The sequence below is a fragment of the Periplaneta americana genome, chromosome 17 (genome assembly GCF_040183065.1).
Source record: "Periplaneta americana isolate PAMFEO1 chromosome 17, P.americana_PAMFEO1_priV1, whole genome shotgun sequence".
Taxonomy (NCBI): Eukaryota; Metazoa; Arthropoda; class Insecta; order Blattodea; family Blattidae; genus Periplaneta; species Periplaneta americana.
In genome coordinates, this window is record NC_091133.1 from 82,337,621 (window position 1) to 82,361,390 (window position 23,770).

Consider the following 23,770-nt stretch of genomic DNA (forward strand, 5'->3'; position numbering starts at 1 on the left):
AAAATTGTCAACGAAGAAGGAGAGCGCCTTTGTTCACTGTGCGGAGAAAAGGACTCCTCGACACATATTTTATTACAGTGTGTCGAATTGGAAAATATTTGGAAAAAATATCTACCACCCTCGATGCTAAGTCAGAATAGGATGTCTTGACCTCATGGGGAATAGACAATGGGAACAAAAAACTGGATTGTTCCTCTTGAAGGCGAGACAGATTAGAATTCCAGCTGTTGAAGCGTGTGATGCGAACTAACGAAGGGATGCTCAATTATATATTTTTATGCCTGTTTAGATTAGGATATATTATATAATGTTTTTTGTTTGTGTCATTTTTATTTTAATCTGTGTGTTCTTTTGGAGAGTGGTTGGATCTAACTGTAGATGAGGGGGGGGGGGTGAAGCTTACAAAGTAGGACTTGTTTTAGGTACAAAGCATGTACGGTCAGAAGACCCGGGCATTGGATTTAAGAGATAATTATAATAATATATAATTTCAGTGACGGCCGGCAGACGACTCTACATCGAGGCAAGTTCGAAACCTAGAGAAGAAACGGGGATGAAGATGAAAGAGGGGAAGTGTAATTATGATGACGAAATGAATCCGAGGTTCACCGCCGAAAATCACCCAGTAATTCTGCTTCAATTAGTTGAGGGAAAACCTCGGGCAAAACCTCAAGAAGGTAACTTGCCCCAACCAGGATTTGAACCCGATTGTTTTACGTCAGACGTGCTAACCGTTACTCCACAGTGGTGGACGTCAGGAGGGTCTACGACAACGATAATGGTGGTGAATATGATAATGATGGGGTTCGATGTTTCCGCCCTCGCTCGCTAGCTGTTAGAGATTTCACTGCGGGCACAAGAAGGAAGCACCCAATGATCAGGTAAGTACGCGATGAACTCGGCCGGTGGCCTCGATCCAGTCCGCCGTGGACTGACTGAGCGGTACCTGCTGGCTTCCCAGTGCGATCCAGGAACGCGCCGGATCCGTGTCGCCTTGTAGTGTTCAGTGCCATGGGGATCTACGCCAAGCACGCAGTGTCCGGGAGCAGGAAATTCTCCGCCACGTTCATCGATTTCAATACAGTTACGGTAAGACACTGCCACAATGTAACTTCATAAGAAGGAATACGTTCTACTGCAACTTTCGTAGAGTACAAAATTCGTGGCCTTCATTGGCACTGCGATATTAAGACTTGTATTCCTTCCAATAAGAGGACGTTTTCGTCGTCGTCATCGCAGTGCCATAATAATAATAATAATAATAATAATAATAATAATAATAATAATAATAATAATAATAATAATAATAATAAATAATAATAATAATATTTATTTTATTCTGGCGAAGTTAAGGCCATCAGGTCTTCTCTTCCACTTAGCCAGAAACAAAAGAAGCTGATACAATTTTACAGACAAATATTTGAAGAACACTAATAAAAAATGTACATAGTCATACAAACACAAGTTGAGTAAAATACTGCAAACATACTAAATAATAAATCCTAATCTGATCTCCTCTGACACCGAACATAGAACCGCTGACAAACTCATTCTGGACCTTCCCATGTGTCTTATCTCTTTAAGTATGTTGTTTAAATCTGATGAACTTTTATAATAATTATGATTATAATCCCTCGCAATTTAGGCACTTTTGTCTTGTAACTGCTACATTTTGTCACTTAACACTTCAGTACTTGTAGTCTTCCTGTACATCATTTTACAGCTGAATTTCCACTTCCGAAATTGGGATGCTAATCTGGAACTGTTTATTCTAGTTACATGAATTAATAATTCGTATATGTAATCATTTATTTAGATATTTGTCTCGTATATTTATAATTTTCTTCTTATGTCATTATTCATTACTCTACTCATGATATTTATATGCACTAAAAGCAAAATAAATAAATATTTTAGATTTATTAGTTTGTCCTACAGAATGATATATCTGTAATATTGACAATTAATATTTGAGGAGAAAAATTCGCTCCGGCGCCGGGGATCAAAGGGAAACATTGAAGGACGAGGGTTCGATCCGGTGCTGTGGATTGAATTCAGCGTAGCTCAGTGGACAGAGCGCTTGGTACGTAGAACCAAGGACTCAGGTTCGATCCCAGGCGCCGAAGCGAATTTTTCTCCTCAAATATAATTAAATAAATAAAGTTAAAAGGCTTTAAAGAAAAGTAGGCCTATATATTTTGAAAGCATAAGAAAAGAGTTCCACCGAATATACTAGATTGGATGCGGTGTCCGTTGCGAAGGTTTATAGGTCTGGTGCTCAAGTCTCCGAAATCTAACAGCTGATAAATAAAACACATCGACTGCAGCATGGATCAAGAAAATTCTGGTTAATAACTTATTCATCTGTAGGCTAACTGTAATCGTATTTAGATATTTATTCTGATATTATGTTGCAGAAGTAGTAGTGTCAACACAAGATGTCAGAATTTTAAAACCCGTTATGTAATCTCTTATGCATAATTTATAGCTCTGGACGAAAGTTAGTGACCATGGTGTGCAATAAAATGAATACAAAGTATTCATTCTCTTTTCAGACTTTAACGCGTTAGTGGTCTAGCGTAATGTCGTAACAAGCAATTGAAGGGTTCAGAACCATAGTGGGCCAAGCGCCGTTTACTAAAACCGTAGAAAACAAGGGTTAAAATTAAGTTATCACCATAATTCAATGGAAACATATAGCAAGTAATATAAAGTATATACATTAAAACTAAATGATACGTCAATCTTCATTAAACTATGGTATTCACTTAACTTTAACCCTTGCTTTCTCTGTTTTTAATAAATGGCGCTTGGCCCACTATGGCTCTGAACCCTTCAATTATGGTTACTTTCTTGTATATGAAGTATAAATGTTCCTCTTATCTATCACCCCAAAAAATTTGACCAGACAATTTTTCTTTACTCCGTATTGGTACACCATATGTTTATTACTCTCTGCTATGGTTCTAATGACAAATAGTCTTCTTTTTCCAAATGTCACAATTCCTTTAAGCCTTCATTCTATGTAGGTTGTGGTCTTCCACGCTTCCTTTTTCCATATGGTTTCAATGTAAGAATTCTCTATTTAATTTGCTGTCTTCTCTTAACATTTCACTCGTATATTATTTTGAACTTTACTTTTTAATAATAATAATAATAATAATAATAATAATAATAATAATAATAATAATAATAATATGACACCGGTTGTATTCGTTGCTGGTTACAGCTCAACGTTCCGTAGTGTTGATTTCCAGCATGGATGCTCCACAAGGGTCTTTCTATCTTGTATTTGTTGTATATCGTATGTGGTAGTTGTCCGTCACATGACCAAATAACGAAAGAGTTATACGCTTAATGCTTATGAGTAACCAGTATCAATTCAAAACTTTCAATGAAGACAAATAATAATAATAATAATAATAATAATAATAATAATAATAATAATAATAATAATAATAATAACAATAATAATAATAAAATTAAAAATTAAATAATAATACATATCAGAAGTAGAATATTGAGTACTGAACCAGCGTTCTGGAACTTAGCTTTATTAATCACGATTGAACTATTACAGTTCTCTTTTACATGTAGCCAAGATTTTTTTAAAAGTAACCCATAAGTGTTATTAAATTTTAATGAGCGAATCAGTAATTAATAATTATTAATTAATAATCCCCGCCACCAAGTCACTCAACTGAGTGCGCTCCTTGTATAATGGCAGTTCGCTTAATAAAATGTCAACATACATGCCCAACTTGGAGTCAGGCCGCAAAGGGAAAAACACTGGAGGAGGGGAGTTCGAACAGTTGCTGTGGATTGGACTTCGGCGTAGCTCAATGGTGAGAGCGCTTGGCATATAGAACCAAAGACCCGGGTTAGGTCCCCGGCGCCGGAGCGAATTTTTCTCCTCCGATATTAATTGTTACCATAACAGATATATTCTGTAGGATCAAAAAAATAATACTCTTTAGTAAATTAATGAGTGAAGTTTTGAACAAAAATCTCAAGTCACATCAAATCTTTGGAAGGAAATATTTTTATGAAAACAAAATATTCTTGTCATTATTGTGTGAGTTCCTATGTCATCTGAACATTTTTAGTATCGCTTTATAAAAATAGGTGGTTCACTTGAACGGGTTTCATTAAAAAGTGTGCATACCTTCTGCTGTTTACGTCTTCTGTCACCAAATCCTATGATCTCAGTTCTAGTTTTAGTACTGCGTTGTCTTAAGTGAAAGTCGTGCGCTTGGTGACCACATAAGAAAGAAAATTCTCCAGTAATTAATGTCTGATGAGCGATCACAATCCTCACAATTGGTTTATTTTACAATACTTTACCAACTGCGATGTTATCTAGCGATTGAGTGAAATGAAGGTGATAACGCCACTGAAAGTAATCCAGTAATCTTATTTGAAAACCATATAAAAAACCTCAACCATAATTCGAACCCGGGTCCCTAGTTTCGCAGTCCAACATGCAGACCACTACTCCACGCGCTGGTTCCAATCCGATTTTGACAATGATAAAATTAAGATAATAATTGTGACTAAGACCGCAAGAAAGAACTATATTACTTCATCCCAGAAAATCATTCTGTACACAGGAAGGCAGAATTCGTACAAAGGCAAGATGGCAAAACAAAGGATAATAGGAACGGAGGGTCTGAGATGTGGACAAACAGACTGAAATGGGCAAGCCGTACAAAGACAAACACCTCCTTTTCACTGAGTAAACTGACTGAGAAATAAGCAAGTGGTCTGAAATATGGACAAACAGATCCTCCGCGCAACTGACTTTTATTTACACTAGTCCACACACACATAGGAGGCCCGCCGGCCAAGTATTTATACACCAGTCAACAGGTCTTTGAGCTGTTGCTCCGATTCAACTTCACTGAAAGACATAAATCCAATTTCGTCTAATTCGTCTTCCATTAGTTTAGTCGCAACTGTAAGCTATAGAGTCAACGTGTTTGGTGTCCACAAGATGCTATGATGACAAGATCCCAAATGCAAGATAGCGTCATAAATGAAATTCATTATTAATATTCCATTTTTCTCATATCGTTGATCGGTAATTTAATTCTCGCTTTTTACTATCAGCAGCTCCTAACTGTTCTTATTATCGAGAAGTTTAATTTGCCGGAATAGTAAGAGAAATATTAATTTCAATTAGGCGAATGAACATGATTGGGAATTGATTTGTAAGCTTGTATATTAGTAAAATAAATTCCCAGAAAGTTTGTCAATAATAATCCCTGTAATGAATGTATATTATTTTCTAAAATTTCTTTATGTGTTCAAGTTACTGTAAATCCTAATGTAAGTAAAACTGCAATATTCATAAGGGAATTTATAGAGATTAAAGGAATAAATAGGTTATGTAAAGTCTGTCTAACGAAAGAATTAAGTTATGTAAATCCATGCACGTGGTCTTGACATCTTTCAATTGGCAGTGATTCTCTTGTACGTTATTATGTGAACCGATTTACTGGTGTTCTATGGTTTACACCACTATTTTTTCGTTGGATAGAGTTACATAGATGGTGACAGTAATCCAACAGTAAAAGTAGGAAATAAACTCTTCTATTATAAAATGCACAGAAGATTTAAATAAAGAAAAATGTCCCCCTTTCCATAGAGGCGGATCCGGAGAGAGATTTTCTTTTACAGAAGACTCTTAACAAAACAAAGCAGTTTCACATAACAAAATCCTCTGTACTTACCAAGTTCTCACCTTCTCTGTTAATTTTTATTATTATTATTATTATTATTATTATTATTATTATTATTATTGCTGCTCTCCTCACCACCGCCACCACCACCACCACCACTACTACTACCACTACCACTATTACTACTAATCCCACCACTACTGCTACTCCCACCACCACCACCACAACTACTACTCCCACTACTGCTACTTCCACCACTACTCACTACTGCTACTCCCATTGCTACTACTACTACTACTACTACTACTACTACTACTACCACCACCACTACAACTACTACTCCCACCACCACCACCACTACTCCACCACTACTGCTACTCCCACTACCACCACTACTCCCACTACTGCTAATACCATCACTACTCACTACTGCTACTCCCACTACTACTACTACTACTACTACTACTACTACTACTACTACTACTACTACTACTACTACTACTACCACTGCTGCTGCTACTATTACTACAACAACTACTACTACGAGAATGGATCGGAAAGTAACGCACAATGATTTTTTTCTGCGTTGGTACTGCGGCTGGGATGTTGACATTTCACCGAGATACAGTTTGAAGTTTTCACTACAGACACAATTTATTTTGCATATACAGCTCTAGCGAGAGAAGCGAGAACTACGCAACAAAGATGGTGCGCATGTTACTGTCGTTAACTTGTGAAGAGCAGCGAAGTGTTTTGCGATTTTTGTGAGCTAAGGGACATAAGCAGAGTAAAATTCACAGGGACATGTGTGGCGGGTACGGGGAAAACTGTATGGAACATAGCAACATCTCCAGGTGTTGCGCATTCTTCGCAGACGGCCATGAGAACTTTGTGATTCGCCAAGTTCCGGGGGCCGGTAGCAGCTGCAACCCAGCGGAATGTCACAGGCATTGAAGCGGAAATTTTGAACGACCGGCGGATCCAACTGCGAACCTTATCTGAGCAGTTCAACATTGGTAGCCCCTTAAGGTATGAGGTAGGGAGTTTCAATGGCGAGAAATTGAAACGGCGAATGATGAAGAGTATCGGAAAGTGTTGTGATGAGATATACTCAATATGTCATTGATCTGATATTGACTATTTAGGTTATGATTGGAGCATAAGTACACAAAACGAGATTACAAATAACTTGGAGTTGAGGTGCGCATAATTTGAAATAGAAGAGAAAACGATGTAAAGTTCTACGACCGTTGAAATTCGAAAAATGGTGAAATATGATTGCATCGTCGGACATTGCACACATTATGAACAAGTTGTACTTTTGTTCGAGAATTCGGTGTTTAAGTCAGTGAATAACACGTCACAATAGTCAAAGTGCGGCATTATGAGTGTTTGAACTAATGTATGTTTAAGTGGCTCGGAAAAGAAATGCTTGAACCGGCTTAACGAGTGAATAGACGAGCAGATTTTTTTACAAGTGTGCTTTACTTGGTAATTCCAACTTAGTTTGTTATCAAAATATATTCCTAGATTTTTCACGATAGGTGAGTAAGGAATTTCAATATTATTAAGCGTAATGGCCGGAATTTGACTATCGTCCAAAGTGTTCAGCAGTCTTTTGGTTCCGATGATTATGGCCTGGGTCCTAGCTGTATTAAGTCTAAGTCTGAATCTGCTGGCCCATGCCGAGACTGAAATGAGATTACTGTTTAATTTGTGGATAGAATCATTTAATGTATCAGGTCGGAAATGTACATAAGAGTTGGAGATCATCAGCATATAGATGGTAGCGACAATGTACTATATTCGTTGAGACGTCATTTACGTAAATTGAAAAGAGTAGCGGAGCGAGAACTGAGCCCTGTTGAATCCCCCTTTTTGTGGATCGCCAAGAAGAAGATCGATTGCCGTCAGAGACGCATTGTCGGTGACCACGCAGGTATGATTCCACCCAGCTCATAGTACTGTCGAAAAGATTTAACTAATTTATTTTAACTAGCTAGCTAGTGCGTACTAATTAAAATTATAAAACAAAAATGTTCCTAGCCATACCGTAAGAGCCAGGCTCGTGTACGGTGTGGTCTTAGTCAATAATATAACATAAACTTTACAAGGACAGTTTACTAAATACAGTAAGTAACTTAATTCAGACCAATAAATAACACACAACAGCAAAAACAAGAAAGAGAAAGAGAGAGAAAAAACACATTTATTTTTAATTGACAATCGGACAGAATCCAGTGATATTCAATAAAAACATAAATATAGTCGACAGAAATAAAAGGTAATAAAAATACACACATTTTTTAATATTATATATCATGAATAATTTTATAAATTTCTTTTTTAAAAGCTTCATTTTTTAAATATTTTAAATTTGGAAAATGGTTCGTAATTTTATTGTAAAGTCTTGGGCTGAAACTAGCACCATGTTTAAGAGTTGCACTTGTATGACATTTAGGCTCAATTAATGGGAAAGTAGACTTTTGTCTTCGAGTATGATATTCATGTCGATTAGATTTATGTTTTATTTGATTTTTGTGGTAGTTAGTTAGTAAACTATATTTATTAATTTCTTCAATAGTTAATACTTTAAAATCTGTATAAATTAAATTTGTTGGATAATTCATATTTTTGGTTAGACAAATTTTTATTAATCTTCTGTGTAACAGAATTAATGGATTAAGTTTATGTTTATAATATTGGTGATTGAGGCGATGATGATTCATGGTATTTAAATCTCCAATCCAGCATTTGCCTTTGTGACTAAGGGAAACCATAAAAACCCCTGTCAGATTGGCCGACCATGGGGTTTGAACCTGGACCTCCCGAATATCAAACGTTATCGTTTGAGCCTACTTCCTCGGTCTTTAGATTTATTGTTAGCGATAATGTCGATGCGTCTTGCACTTTCGCCGTCGGCCAGGCAATAAACCTCCTCGAGGGTTCCGAACCCTTTAACATGTAAAGCAGCAGCTAATGATGTGTCGTTTAATTCATAGAGGCTCGCCTTGAGGACAGCTTTCAATCACATGAGGCAACGTTTCATACACACTGCAGTGACGACAGTGGGCTGTACCGGAGGTGCGTCCAGAAGACTGCGTACTGAAGCGACAATTCCTGTCATTTTGACACATCCCTCCATTCAAAATTACTCAAATCGTGTTTCTTCTTACTTTAGCTATTTGCCACAGGTATTTCAGCAACTACCTCAACACCCTTGCGTTTGTTATAGTATTAATCCTGAATTACTTATTTATAGTTCCAATCCACAAACACTTATACAAAGTGAACCATAGGTAATGTCATTAATTTCAGGGGGTTATTCTTTGAGATATAATAGAACCTCTATTATGCGTGGTAATGAAAGGGGTGGACTGAAGGGTTAATCGTAAAAAATCGTTTAATCCGACCCATAAAATATTTTCACAAATTAAATGCATGATACAGTTTCGTAATTTCCTTCATTTTATTTTAACACGTTATGTAATGGATCAGAAGTTCACTAATTTAAGTCTGGTCGTCAATGACGGGGTTTTAAGGGTAAAGGAGACTTTATAATGGCTGTCTGTGGAAAAATAGGAATAGTTGAGATCTCATCTTATAGATTTACATACTTTATAAAATTTATTATTTTTTTATTAAATCGCGTATAGTTTTAACTTCAATTTCGTATTCTGATGCGAAATGAACCATAATTTATCTTTTCCCAAACTATTAATTAGGCCTACACTTTTTTCGATACTAACAAAGCACAACACGTTTTCTTTTCACAGCCGTGGAAGACATTTCACATAGAAGTTAGACGTACAGCCATTCGGACAGTACACCATACTGAGTATTGATAAAAATTTCTAATAACACACTCTAGAAAAAAATGTACTAACATAATATACAGTACTTCATATTTCTTCTGCGTTAAAAAAAAGAGAGAAAAAAAATAAAGAGAAAAGGAAAGAGCGAGAGAAAGACAATCGGTTAATACGCCAATCGGGATTCTATTGTATTTCAAACAAAAGAGTTTAGTATGATTCTGCTCCTTTTTGCTTCCTTTTCCAGATAAAAACAGTTTTATATGAAATATTTCATAGCGTGTTTTGGGAAAGCCATTGATGTAATTATTCCCAACATGCTGAATGTATATACAAATTTAAAATTGTTATCGGACCCACTGGCGCATGCTGCTTATACCACATAATTTTCATATTGGACCCACTGCTTGATTTTAATATTTTAACAATTTTAAATTTCTATATACATTTAATGTTTTATGATATTTATTCATTTTGCATAATCTCACACTTTCAACATGATTCACCTTTATGTAACCCATTGTCTTTCATTGTTTATAATGTAATAACTGCTCATTTTAAGGGTTAATGATGATCTAATGATGGTTTTTTTTTTAAATCGAAAACGTTTATAATTAAATCAAATAGTGTACTATTATATCAAATGAGATAAGTTTATGACGGTCTTATGTGAAAAACACTTGATAATTCAATACAACTTATCGGATCCAACATGGGTATTAAATGGCTTACTAAAATTCTATTTCACTAATGTTAGCTTCACCAAAACGTTTGAACGGAGTCATTTTCAGTTGGCTATATATGCGGTAAACAAATGACGATCGCAAAGCATGTTTTATAGTACCATAAAGAATTTGCAGTTTGAAATGTTGGCAAACAAAGAAACAAATGCTAGGGAAGTGATAAAAACAAACAAATGCTAGGGAGGTGACAAAATTGTAGCGATAAACAGTCATGATTGGTTGATACACGTCCTTTCGTACCGTTTTATTGGTCAAAAGTAGTATGACGTAGTCAAAGTATAATAGTCATTTAAAAAATCACTAGCACCACAGGAAAGATTATATAGGCCTAGTCGAGCTCTGGGGGCATTTCACAAAATTTTAGGATAAAGTATTCTATTAATTAACATAATAAAAAGTAATAATAGAAAAAGAATAACACAGATATTACAATACTTGAAACTTCATATTTCCTATCTTAAGAAAAACTTTTTAATTTATTTCTTAAAATAAAGAACATTAGCAAGTTCAAATTTTGGGAAATTAGCTGTTACCTTGTTATTCACTATAGAGCCATGGACTGAAGTTGCTACTATTATTATAAGCTACAGTTGTGGTATATTCAGGTTCTGTCAAGCATATTATGTTGTCTCATGTTTTAGTTTTATTTTTATTTTAGTAGGTTATTTTGCGACGCTTTATCAACATATTCGGTTATTTAGCGTCTGAATGAGTTGAAGGTGATAATGCCGGTGAAATGAGTCCGGGGTCCAGCACCGAAAGTTACCCAGCATTTGCTCACATTAGGTTGAGGGAAAACCCCGGAAAAAAACCTCAACCAGGTAACTTGCCCGACCGGGAATCGAACCCGGGCCACCTGGTTTCGCGGCCAGACGCGCTAGCCGTTACTCCACAGGCGTGGACCTTTTAGTTTCATATTTATGTGAATTTAATTCAGTGTAGGCCTATTTCGCTTTTATGTACAAAATTCAATAAGGCATTGTTATAAATTTGATGGATATTAAATATTTAAATTCAGAAAACAACAGTTCTGAGGTTTATTAAGACATATTTTCATTATTCTTTTCTGTATCTGTGGCAGTGTTATTGACATGAGGGAGGTACTAAGAGCACAACCCCATTCTATAATACCATATTTTAATGTATCCTGTACTAATGCGAGGTAAATCAGTCTCTAAGTATGGATAGTCAAGTAACTTCATAGGATAACAAAATAGTGAATAATTTTTCTTAATCTAGTGTAACAGAAAAGGACATGTTTTTCCCAACGTAAGTGTTGGTCGACTATTATTTCGTAATACTTAACTTGATAATCTAGTAGTTTATATAATGTCGTTAAAATAACCAACTAGGCCTACAACACCCTTATCCACCGTAGTTTCCAGTTAAAATTGTCTGAAATTATACTCACGTTTTGAAGTATTAAAACTGGCGTTCTCTATGTACAGTTAAAGGTGGGTCAAAATAACAATTTACACAATTGTGTATAAGCCTCTTCATGCATTTTGAGTTCTTTCTTTGCGGGTCGGCAGATGGATATGCGAATGAGGTCATTATGGCAACTTAGTTTTTCATTCTCTCTGTAGCTGCGGTGTTTTAAAAGAGAATGTTTACTGCCGAATTCAGTCATAAACCCGTTCCATGCGCTGCTAATAGATCCAGGACTAACAAGGCTCGCCCTGGCTGATCTTCCTGGATATAAAACACCATATGGAAGCTGGCAGAAAACGATGTGAATGAGTTCGCAGTTTTCGGCCAACCCATTCAACATTTTTCAGATACATGTTCTGAAGATTATAAACAACGCAGTCGAACAAAATTGTACGTACACACCCATATACAGTTCCAGTTGGCACTTTGCCAAAATTCTATGTAAGTACATTGAACCGGGAGTGAAGGAGCCTCCAATTAATATGGACTTGAATCGCTAGTTGCGGTCCTTCATTGATCTGCCGCCCGCGAACAGGTGCACAGAACCTGTTCAATTGCAAAACATAATTCAATACAGCCTCAATACTAAACTGATGCGTATCCAAGGGGGGCTTTCCACGCTGGAGAACCAAGTTCAGTATTCGTCTACTACGATTAGAAATTGTGATAGATAAAGACAGTTTTTGGCTGATTTTCTCGGGATACTTTGACAGTTTCTAATACCAACATTCCAACATTTCCTCCTATTTCAGAATCTCGTTGTCCAATAGAGCGTTGAGACTTTATAAAATACCATTATCAGGGCAGGATATTTATGGAGATCGCGAAAATCACGACATAATAGATATACAATAGATTTTTGTTAATCTTTACGAATTAAATGATTCTGATTAATAATATGCTGATAAAACAATTGCAACAAACCGCGAAATAGAGTTCTAATAGCGAAATATGAACATATTCGCGAATTATTACTATTGCGTCGTTTTATAGCGAATTTCATACTCTGAGTTTTTTCGGATTTTTTTCTTACTTAAATTTGTTATATATCCAAGTAGCCTACATTACATGGTATTCCAGGTGTTCTGATTATGTTACTCAACTCAAAAGACGGAGAATTCAACATTTCACTAATAATTTGAAAGTGTTAATTTGAAGGCTGTAAGCTTTTTTTTTTTTTTTTTTTTTTTTCATTTTTAATGAATATGTGTTAAATACAGTCTCAATCCAACAAATATTGTCTACTGGCCATACAGCACCTTTACCAGTATCCAATGAACCTTTAATGTTAATTATTTGGAAAGTAATATTCATACTGAGTTAATAATCCAATTCCAAAACAATTGTATTTTTCAAAATTTCCATTAATCTCCGACAAGAGTGCAAATCAATCTCCAACAATCTCCGCCGATACCAATATTAAAAAAACACAACTGATAAGATTAATCTCAATAAATATCTGCCTCTGACCATATTATGTATACTGGATGGAAGTGAAATAATCCTGCAGATTGAAAGGGCATTACAGTACACTTAAATGAATAGAAAACCTATATTACGTTTTGTGATTAAATGCATGGTTAATTAGAAAATTAAGTTGGAAGTTTCAGCACTCTGGCAACATTGCCGCTAACACACTCTTCTTTCTTCTCGTAATACATATTTATGGATTAGGGAACGGTGGCTAGGGGCGGGTTGGGCCAAACTGAGGCCTATTCTGCATCCTAAATTATGGGATAAATGAGGATAAGGTTTACCAGCCCACCGGCCGCATGAGATCCCTCACCCGCTCACCCAATTGGCCCCCTACATCCTCCCGCCCTAAGTTCATTCCGCCAAGGTAACCAAGCAGCACAGAATCTATTCCGACAGCCCTTCTAAGGAGTCGAAGCGCCCTTGGAAGTGCACTTAAGGAATGAATTTTGGCAGAGATATTGCGGATGGAAGCCAGAGACTATTTCGGAGAGGACACACCTCCCGTAAACGGACGAAGACATGAGTCATGCCTTTGGAATGAGATGATGAAGATTAATGGTATGATATGAAATCTAAATTCTTTTTATACAGGGAAAAGGAAGGGAAATGGACTGTGGCAATGAAACTTCTAACCCAGCATTTTCTTAAGTAACTATGTAAAACCACAGAAAACATACTGTCAGGTCGGTCAGTCGGATTTGAAATACAAATGTAAGAGATCGACGAACTCAGGTCTGTCTGCCTACGTGAAGTACTTTCCACCTCCCTCTCTGTCTACGACGTTGTAATCTGCTTGCATCGTTTAGTGGCTTGAAATTAGAGGTTTTTAAATTAAATTTACACGAAATTTAAATACGTCAGAGAGATAAATCATTCTTTATTAGATTTTCTATCGATATGGACAAAAATCACGATCCTACCCTTAATAGTTACTGATTAAGGGGGTGTTGAACATTAGGGGAAAAAACATCCTTTTTTTTTTTAGAAAACTATTAATGTTTCACCAATATGGTATTACACTTATTTGTTACATACAACATGAACTATTCACTCTGAACACTTGAAGGGTTATTTTATTTTCATCCTGTATAGGCGTCTTCTTAGAGAACACTTTTCATATCTCCGGAAAAGTCGGATTTGGGGCCGGAAAATTGAGATGTTGGCGAAAACATGGCATGAAATCGGGTTTCCATCTGACGTTCTCCGGCCAGCAAATGGAGCACATATTGAGGTGTATCCATGAAAACTGTGAAGGTTGAGGTATTATTTGCTAAAACCGCATTCCTGTATCCAGCGTAGTTTTTCAGTACACCTAATAAATGTTTATAATCAGGTAAAGACTTTGTGATCACGCTGTACTTTTTATTATGCGTCAAATGATCTTTCTTCTTCAAATAGAAGATCACACAGTCAGTTGCAATATTTATCTGACAGATGACCAGCCTGTCAAGGTAGGTGAGAAGATGAGACAAAAATTTTGTTAGACCTATAGAGAGTTCATAATATTAGTGAATTTTTTTAATACTGAGTGTGATAATTTGTAAATTTTAATGTATATTTATTTTGGACTAAGTTTAAAACACATTGTGAACAATGACTGTAAATAATTAGAAATAGAAATATCATTTGTCAAAATCTGAAGCTTAGATACCAAGAGCAGACGCTTAAATGTTGGAGTATGTTATTTCTGTGGAAATTTCAATTTCCTAAGGCAACTATTATGTTGTAACTGTTTTATGAAATTACCATGTCTTCTACAGCTGCATTAAAAAGACAATTCCTGGTTACATTTACATTAAGATGATGGTTTCTGTGTGGGTAGACGTTTATGTAGCAAGGCAAACCAAACCTTTGCGAGCGAAATTTATTTTCCTTTTCTACTCGCGGATGTTTCACTGTATAGTATTTAAATTAATGGGTCACGTTTACAAACTTCTCTATTTCTAAACACTTCAAACTTTATAACTTTCAGAATAAGAACATACGTATTGCAAACACATGCAAATGTATCACAACATCCGTACTTCTGCAATCACAGGAATTCCCGGAATTAGAGCTAGAGCCGCAATGGGTATTGCATTCTAATATTATTACCATTGCGGCCACTGCAATTACTGTTGCTCTACCAATGTTATTACAAGTACCATTACCATCAATACTAACACAGTAATCATCATTAAAACTACAACCACCACCAACACTACAGCTACTATTTACTATCACTAGCATAGATACAACACAACTACTCACATTACGATTATTATTACAAAATATCACCAACACTTTAACTACTAATTTCACCCACACTACACTACTATCACTACCACTAAAATTATTAAAATTATCACCACAACTAAATATCAACCATCATTACAACTACTAAGATCTTCACTACTACAACAACTTCTACTATCACTACCATTACAATTACTAAGACCACCAACACTATAACTACAACTATCACCATCACTAATTTCATTCAGTCTAGAATACTATTATCATCACTAAAATTATTAAAATCATCACCACTACGAAATATGAACTAACGCTACAACTACACTATCTACCAAAAAGTAATTGGGCACTGTTTTTGCTCCTTTAGAACCTCGTGGTACCACCTCTTGTTGCTATAACACCAGCTACCCTGTCAGGCATGCTCTCCACTAGTTTGTGTAGATATCCACTGGAATGCGTCGCCATTCCTCTTGCAACATGGCACTCAGTTGGACAGTGGAAGTTGACCCCATGTTTCGGCGGCTAATATGCAATGGTATGCAAACAGTAATGTTCACCGGTTGGACTGGTCTGCACAGAGTTCTGATCTCAATCCCATTGAGCACCTTTGGGACGAATTGGACGGGCGACTGAGGTCTCGAGAGAGGTGAGGTGAGGTGAGGTGAGGTGAGGTGAGGTGAGGTGAGGTGAGGTGAGGTGAGGTGAGGTGAGGTGAGGTGAGGTGAGGTGAGGTGAGGTGAGGTGAGGTGAGGTGAGGTGAGGTGAGGTGAGGTGAGGTGAGGTGAGGTGAGGTGAGGTAATGGAGATTTGTTGGGTTGGCACAGGGGAACAGGAACTCCCTAAGAAAACCCCTGTGTTACCTGGATCACGAGTTCGCTCAATAAAATTCATAAATCGGAGGTACGCCTGGTATCAAACCCAGGTCCACAGTGTTATGAGTCCAGTGTTCTAACCACTTGACCGCCGTGGCGGCTAAAATAAATGTCATTACATTATTATACGTTGATGAACTACTTCGGACAAAATCTGTATAGTAGTATACAATAAAATGTTAATTATAGACGGATAGTCGTATAGGTAGAGACATAGGCGAACAGAACAGGAAAAATAGTTTCCTTTCTGTACGAGAACTATAAAAGTGTATGTGCTTTAATCTCGAAATCCATTTACTCCACAAACAATTATGTCCGTAAATATTGGTTAATAAGAAAGAATAATACAATTAATACATATCTTATAATTAACATATTTCTCACTATTGAGAGAGATATATTATTTTACTTGAAATTTATAAAACACACGCCGTAGAGAGATGCGCTAAGGGCAAAGTCTCTCTCTCAGAAAGAAAAGATATTTCTCTTCACATAAAATCAAGAACGGCTGGGTGCTGCTGATTTCCTACAAAATGAACAACAAAGTTCTTCCCAATAAATAAGGAAGTCGGAGCATGGTAATGAACACAATTAACCTCTTTCCTGTAGATACTCATTCAAATATAGTGCGCTATCTGAAATATTCTCTTGCCAAGTCCTCAATGTAGAACGCTGTTATTATATTTGCTGTCGTTCCTGCATTTAATGTTTCCCTTCAGTATGTCGTTAATATTTTTACGTCCTGTTATTAGTTTATTTTATCTTTGATTTTTCCCTTTAAATAAAAATACATAACCGCTGCGCAATGTGACACCAATATAAAATACGAGACATGGTAGCAAAAGCATACGCTAACTCAGTTCCATTGAAAATATACTGCATTACATTTATCCTACCTCTCTCTGTGTACAGGGTATAAATAAATGAGAAGCACATCGTTGGAGAGTGGAAAATGTCAAACAAAAAAATAATAAATGTTTAATCTAATGCGTTTTTTTTATAAATTTTCACTAACCGTATCAAAATTGGAATACGTACGATTGCTAAAACTCAGATTTAGTTTTCTCTTACGAATCTACAAGGACGACATTTTATTTTTACTTCAATTTTTATTGTACCTGAGTTTTTGAATGTACTTCACTCCCACCCCCTCTACTAGTGAACTTCCAACTGTTCGCCTCACAGAACCAAGCGTATACATTCAAAGTCGCCTTAAGATCGTAGTAAACACAAACAGTTTTGAGTTAGTGAGTATAGTACGTTCCAGAAATATGTTCTCGTTTTCCAGTGACGAAAGAGCTTTCAATATTGAATCATATTTTCACATAGGTACTGTAGTCCGTTTGCCTACGTCGCATCCCGATTTCCCTCACCCGCAACTGTTTAAAATAACTTAAATAAAAGTAATTAACTGTCACGTGATTTCCCCCCTTTCTACGATCCTGCGACATAACCACTTGGACGGACAGTAGATAGCATGTCTGAGTAATGTTATCTGTGCGGGTCGGGTAGAAGTGAAGATTGAATTTACAGTACGTAAGGCACTCTTTTATATAATAGTTATAGAATTATTTCAACATGATTTACTAGTACGAAGGACGAAACTGGTAATTGGAATTAGATGCAACAGTCTATAGTGCGATAATATGCACAAAAGAACTGGTCTGTATCGAAATGAACGGCCACCATTTTCAAAAATGTGTTTAAATATCCATATTATGATTATTTTTCAATTTAACTTCATTCTCTATATTGTACGCTAATGTGCTATACACAGTATAATATACACTGCATAATGAATACGTTCGCATGGATAACTCAGTTCGTGAGTAAAAACACTTATTGTTAATACTGTTCTGTATTTTGATTAAACAAAAACCTAATGAAAACTATCAAATTCAAAATTATGATATCTCCTAGTTTATGTAAATGGATGAACTACTTTTCTTCCCTCCTATTCCTAGCAAAGTGGTTTGTTTGTATTTTACGCCAGTATCATTGAACTCCAGTCGTGGAAGGGGGTTGCAAACGGTGTTTCCGGCTCTGAACCATTAATCCAAAGGTATAGCCAGGTTAATATTAAAAATGTTAGTAAAAATAAAATGATGTCCCTGTACAACTCTGAATTATTGTTCTATTCCGTTCGCGGTCTTGCAGTTTTGCTGATCTTCATATTATGTGCTTAATTACATCTGATTGTCTATTCTGACCGGACCTTTACTGCCGACGACGGCGTTTGTTAAAAATTAGTTTGGTACTGTGCCATGTAAATCGCCTTGTTTCCAGTAATTGCTGTGAACGATGTAGCAGTGACCTAATTTCACGAAAATGAGGAAAATATCGATTAACTCGGTCAGTGTCATCAGAATCGAGATTACGCCTGGAACATAAAATTAACACACCAGCCAGAAAAGGTTAATCACTTGAAGTTCCGAGGCTGTTCTAACAGTTGCATTGAGTTTTAGTAATTCACTGAGTGATTCGTTCTGACATAATGGTAGACACGTATTGATAATCTTAGACAGGAAAGAATTTGAAGACAAAAGATTATATAACGGTTCTCTCTTTTGTTACATTTAAACACATATTTAAGAAGTCCACGTTGAGTTCGAACTCATTATCATAGCACCGATGTATAAAAAATTTTAATTATGGTTTATTTAACGACGCTCGCAACTGCCGAGGTTATATCAGCGTCGCCGGTGTGCCGAAATGTTGTCCCGCAGGAGTTCTTTTACATGCCAGTAAATCTACTGACATGAACCTGTGGCATTTAAGCACACTTAAATGCCATCAACCTGAACCGGGATCGAACCCGCAACCTCGAGCACAGAAGGCCAGCGCTATACCGACTACACTCCCAGGCCGACGCACCGCACCGAGGTAGAACTTGAAAGTGAATTATGTAATTATTTTTGTATAAATAAAATTATAGGCCTATATGTTATATATATAGAGGAAGTGTTATAAATGTGAAATTAGGGGTACAAATATGAAGTAGTGTGATATGCGACCTGAGACATGTTGTATTCTAGCGGAAGCCTTCCAAATTACTACACAGTGATACTCTCTTTCGTGGGAATGTGTTAGTTTGCAGTTATGCGCTGAACTGTTGAAACGTTTATCGTTATTAAGTTTTCAAGGAAAGTGAAAATTTTGGCGGTAAATTCTTTCCTTGAATGTACATTATTATTTCTCATTGTTAGAAATATTAATGATATATATTTTTAAAGAGACATAATCGACGTTTATAGCAATGTATGTCTAATTGATTTCGCTTTAAATTATATGTTTTGAGTTTATGACTTACAACATCAGTGTGTCACAAATATGAAATACTAGTATTATTAGTATTCCATCTTTGTATATTGGCCTACCCTGGTTTTTTGCTTGGTTACTAATGTTGGCACCTGTAGGAGGAGGGAAAATCTCACCTTTCAACAAACTTAGAAAATAGTGAAATGAAAAGGCAATTCAAAAAGCCATCAAACAAGTTCGAGAAAACACGTGAGAAACGATTCATCTGGATTCAGTATTACGGTTAGGAAAACTTCCAATGGAGAAGCTGAATGCTTGTTCTGTACTTTTCTTAGTAGATGCTATTTTGACTTAACAATTCTGTTGATCTTGTAACTTAATAGCATTCCATATTTGTACCTCCATTTTTATGAAGTAAATATGTTAGATTTTGAGGAAATTATTTTTTTCAAACATTTTATGTCTTAAGAACTTCTAAGTCCGGTGTACCATTCACAGGGACTTTCAGCAATAAATAGGACAATACTTTAAGTTCAGTATTAAAAAAAAAACATATAGGTTCCAAAACGAAAACAATAAAATGGTATTCCATATTTTTGTAACACTTCCTATAGCTTATAATTATATATTGAAACAATTCCATACTTCATTTTTACATAGGCCTACATTTTAAGAACTCAATACTGACCTCCAATTCATTATGTAATTCCCTTAATTAAAGAAAAGATAGAATTAAAATAATATTATTCATCGGAAAAGAACTAAAACTATGACCTTTGAAGAAGGATATAAGAAGAACAAAATAGTAATGTACGACAAAATTATTTAACAGGTGAGATACTTCATGTACTAGGACTGTTAATGTGAGGAAACAGGGAATAGGAGAACGTACCCAAAATATGATTATATTAATGGAGTCTTAAGATAGTCTTCAGTAAACAAATGAGAAAACTTTTGTTGATATTTTCTAATGAACTAAGTAAGCCACATTATTATATGAAAGTGAATTTTAGATTTTAAACAAAAATAACGAACGACTCTTTGTACTGGTGATTTTGATTCAGATCTGGATGAAAAGGAATTACATTTTAGTTTGATATAGAAGTTCAAATTTCTCAACAATTTACTGAGTCTGAACACAATCATTTTGTAAGAGATCTAGCATTACCGAAGGAACTTGCTGGCTCAGTTCAATTTGTTTTCATTATCCCCTTCAGATTTTTTTATCTTGTTCTCCACATGTTTGTCCCTTTCATATTGTTGTATCTTGTTCTTCAAAATACCTTTGTATCACTCCTTCTCTCCTTCGCATCTTTCCCCTCTTCCCTTCATATTTTTCTCCCCTTTCTTCATATCTCTTACTCTTCCCTTCATATCTTTCTCTCTTCCCTTCATATCCTTCTCTCTTTCCTTCACGCCTTTCACTCTTCATATCTTTCTCTCTTCCCTACATATCTTTCCCTCTTCCCTTCATATTTTTCCCTCTTCCCTTCATATCTATTCCTCTTCCCATCATATCTTCCTTCTTTTCCTTCATATTTTCCTATCTTACCTTCATATCTTCCTCCCTTTTCTTCATTTAACTTTTCCTCTTCCCTTCATTTACTTTCCTATCTTCCCTTCATATCTTCCTTCTTTTCCTTCATATTTTCCTATCTTAACTTCATATCGTCCTTCCTTTTCTTCATTTACCATTTCCTCTTCCCTTCATTTACTTTTTCTCTTTCCTTCATATCTTTCTCTCTTCCCTTCACATCTTCCTCTGTTTCCTTTATTTCATGCTCTATTCCTCATTTATCTTTCCTTCTTTCCTTCATATCTTCCTCGGTTCCCTTTATTTCATCCACTCTTCCTTCACTTATCTTTCCCTCTTCCCTTCATTTATCTTTCCCTCTTCCCTTCATTTACCTTTCCCTCTTTCCTTCATTTACCTTTCCCTCTTTCCTTCATTTACCTTTCCCTCTTTCCTTCATATCTTCCTCTCTTCCCTTCATATCTTCCTCTCTTCCCTTCATTCCTCTTTTCCTTTCATTTCATTCCCTCTTCCCTTTTTATCTTTCTCTCTTCCCTTCATATCTTTCTCCCTTCCCTTCAAATCTTTCCCACTTCCCTTCAAATCTTTCGCTCTTCCCTTCATATCTTTTCTCTTCCCTTCATATCTTCCTGCCTTCCATTCTAATCTTTCACTCTTCCCTTCACACCTTTCTCTCTTCCCTTCGTATCCTTCTCTCTTTCCTTCATGTTTTTCACTCTTCATATCTTTCTCTCTTCCCTTCATATCTTTCTCCCTTCCCTTCATATCTTTCCCAGTTCCCTTCAGATCTTTCCCTCTTCCCTTCATATCTTTTTTCTTCCCTTCATATCTTCCTGCCTTCCCTTCTAATCTTTCACTCTTCCCTTCATACCTTTCTCTCTTCCCTTCGTATCCTTCTCTCTTTCCTTCATGTTTTTCACTCTTCATATCTTTCTCTCTTCCCTTCATATCTTTCTCCCTTCCCTTCATATCTTTCCCAGTTCCCTTCAGATCTTTCCCTCTTCCCTTCATATCTTTTTTCTTCCCTTCATATCTTCCTGCCTTCCCTTCTAATCTTTCACTTTTCCCTTCATACCTTTCTCTCTTCCCTTCGTATCCTTCTCTCTTTCCTTCATGTTTTTCACTCTTCATATCTTTCTCCCTTCCCTTCATATCTTTCTCTCTTCCCTTCATATCTTTCCCACTTCCCTTCAGATCTTTCCCTCTTCCCTTCATATCTTTTCTCTTCCCTTCATATCTTCCTGCCTTCCCTTCTAATCTTTCACTCTTCCCTTCATATCTTTCCCTCTTTCCTTCATATCTTTCCTCTTCCCTTCATATCTTTCTGCCTTCCCTTCAAATCTTTCACTCTTCCCTTCATATCTTTCTCTCTTCCCTTCATATCTTTCCCACTTCCCTTCAGATCTTTCCCTCTTCCCTTCATATCTTTTCTCTTCCCTTCATATCTTCCTGCCTTCCATTCTAATCTTTCACTCTTCCCTTCATACCTTTCTCTCTTCCCTTCGTATCCTTCTCTCTTTCCTTCATGTTTTTCACTCTTCATATCTTTCTCTCTTCCCTTCATATCTTTCTCTCTTCCCTTCATATCTTTCCCACTTCCCTTCATATCTTTTCTCTTCCCTTCATATCTTCCTGCCTTCCCTTCTAATCTTTCAATCTTCCCTTCATACCTTTCTCTCTTCCCTTCGTATCCTTCTCTCTTTCCTTCATGTTTTTCACTCTTCATATCTTTCCCTCTTCCCTTCATATCTTCCTCTCTTCTCTTAATTCCTCTTTTCCTTTTATTTCTTTCCCACTCTTCCCTTCATATCTTTCTCTCTTCCCTTTATATCTTTCCTTCATATCTTTCCCACTTCCCTTCAAATCTTTCCCTCTTCCCTTCATATCTTTCCTCTTCCCTTTATATCTTCATGCCTTCCCTTCAAATCTTTCCCTCTTCCCTTCATATCTTTCCCTCTTCCCTTCATATCTTTCCTCTTCCCTTCATATCTTTCTGCCTTCCCTTCATATCTTTCTCTCTTCCCTTCATATCTTTCTCTCTTCCCTTCATATCTTTCTCTCTTCCCTTCATATATTTCCCTCTTCCCTTCATATCTTTTCTCTTCCCTTCATATCTTTCTGCCTTCCCTTCAAATCTTTCACTCTTCCCTTCATATTTTTCTCTCTTCCCTTCATATTTTTCTCTCTTCCCTTCATATCTTTCTCTCTTCCCTTCATATCTTTCTCTCTTCCTTTCATATATTTCTCCCTTCTCTTCAATTTTTTGTCCTTCCCTTCTGATCTTTCTCCCAACTTCATCTAATTCCCTTCATATCTTTCTCTCTTTTATATTTTTCTCAGTTTCTTCTATTTATTTCCTTTAATTCTAGTTTATGATATCTCATCCTTTCCAACTATGATTTGTTTTGCTCTTTCAGGCAGCATCAACCTCTTTCACTACCCTAAACATGTGATAGAATTCCCGTAACAATGAGCCAATATCTGTCTGAAGTTTATTTTAACGAAAAACGTAGCCTCCGCTCAGTCTCAAAGTTACACTACAATAGCTGTATACAGTACAAACAGTTGAGGAACGCTGCTTTACAAAATGAGATTGTATAGAAGGCCCCGTATTATTGAAATACTGTGGGTGGCAGAAGCCGGAAAAGAACTCTGAGAAAAATACGAATAAATAGCTGTACATTTGTATTAATTTCGAACCCGGGCAAGGTCACACGCACTTTAGTCA

At 36.2% G+C, this 23,770-nt stretch overlaps 1 protein-coding gene across 1 annotated transcript in view; it reads left to right on the forward strand.

Annotated features, from left to right (window-relative positions):
• Positions 1–935: 935 nt before the first annotated feature.
• Positions 936–23,770, forward strand: part of spz6 (Spaetzle domain-containing protein 6) — a 134,260-nt gene continuing 111,425 nt past the window's right edge. Inside the window, exon 1 of the mRNA XM_069817027.1 lies at positions 936–1,089. Coding sequence (XP_069673128.1) covers positions 1,012–1,089 — 78 coding nt within the window. The 5' untranslated portion in view covers positions 936–1,011. The remainder of the gene's footprint in view (positions 1,090–23,770) is intronic.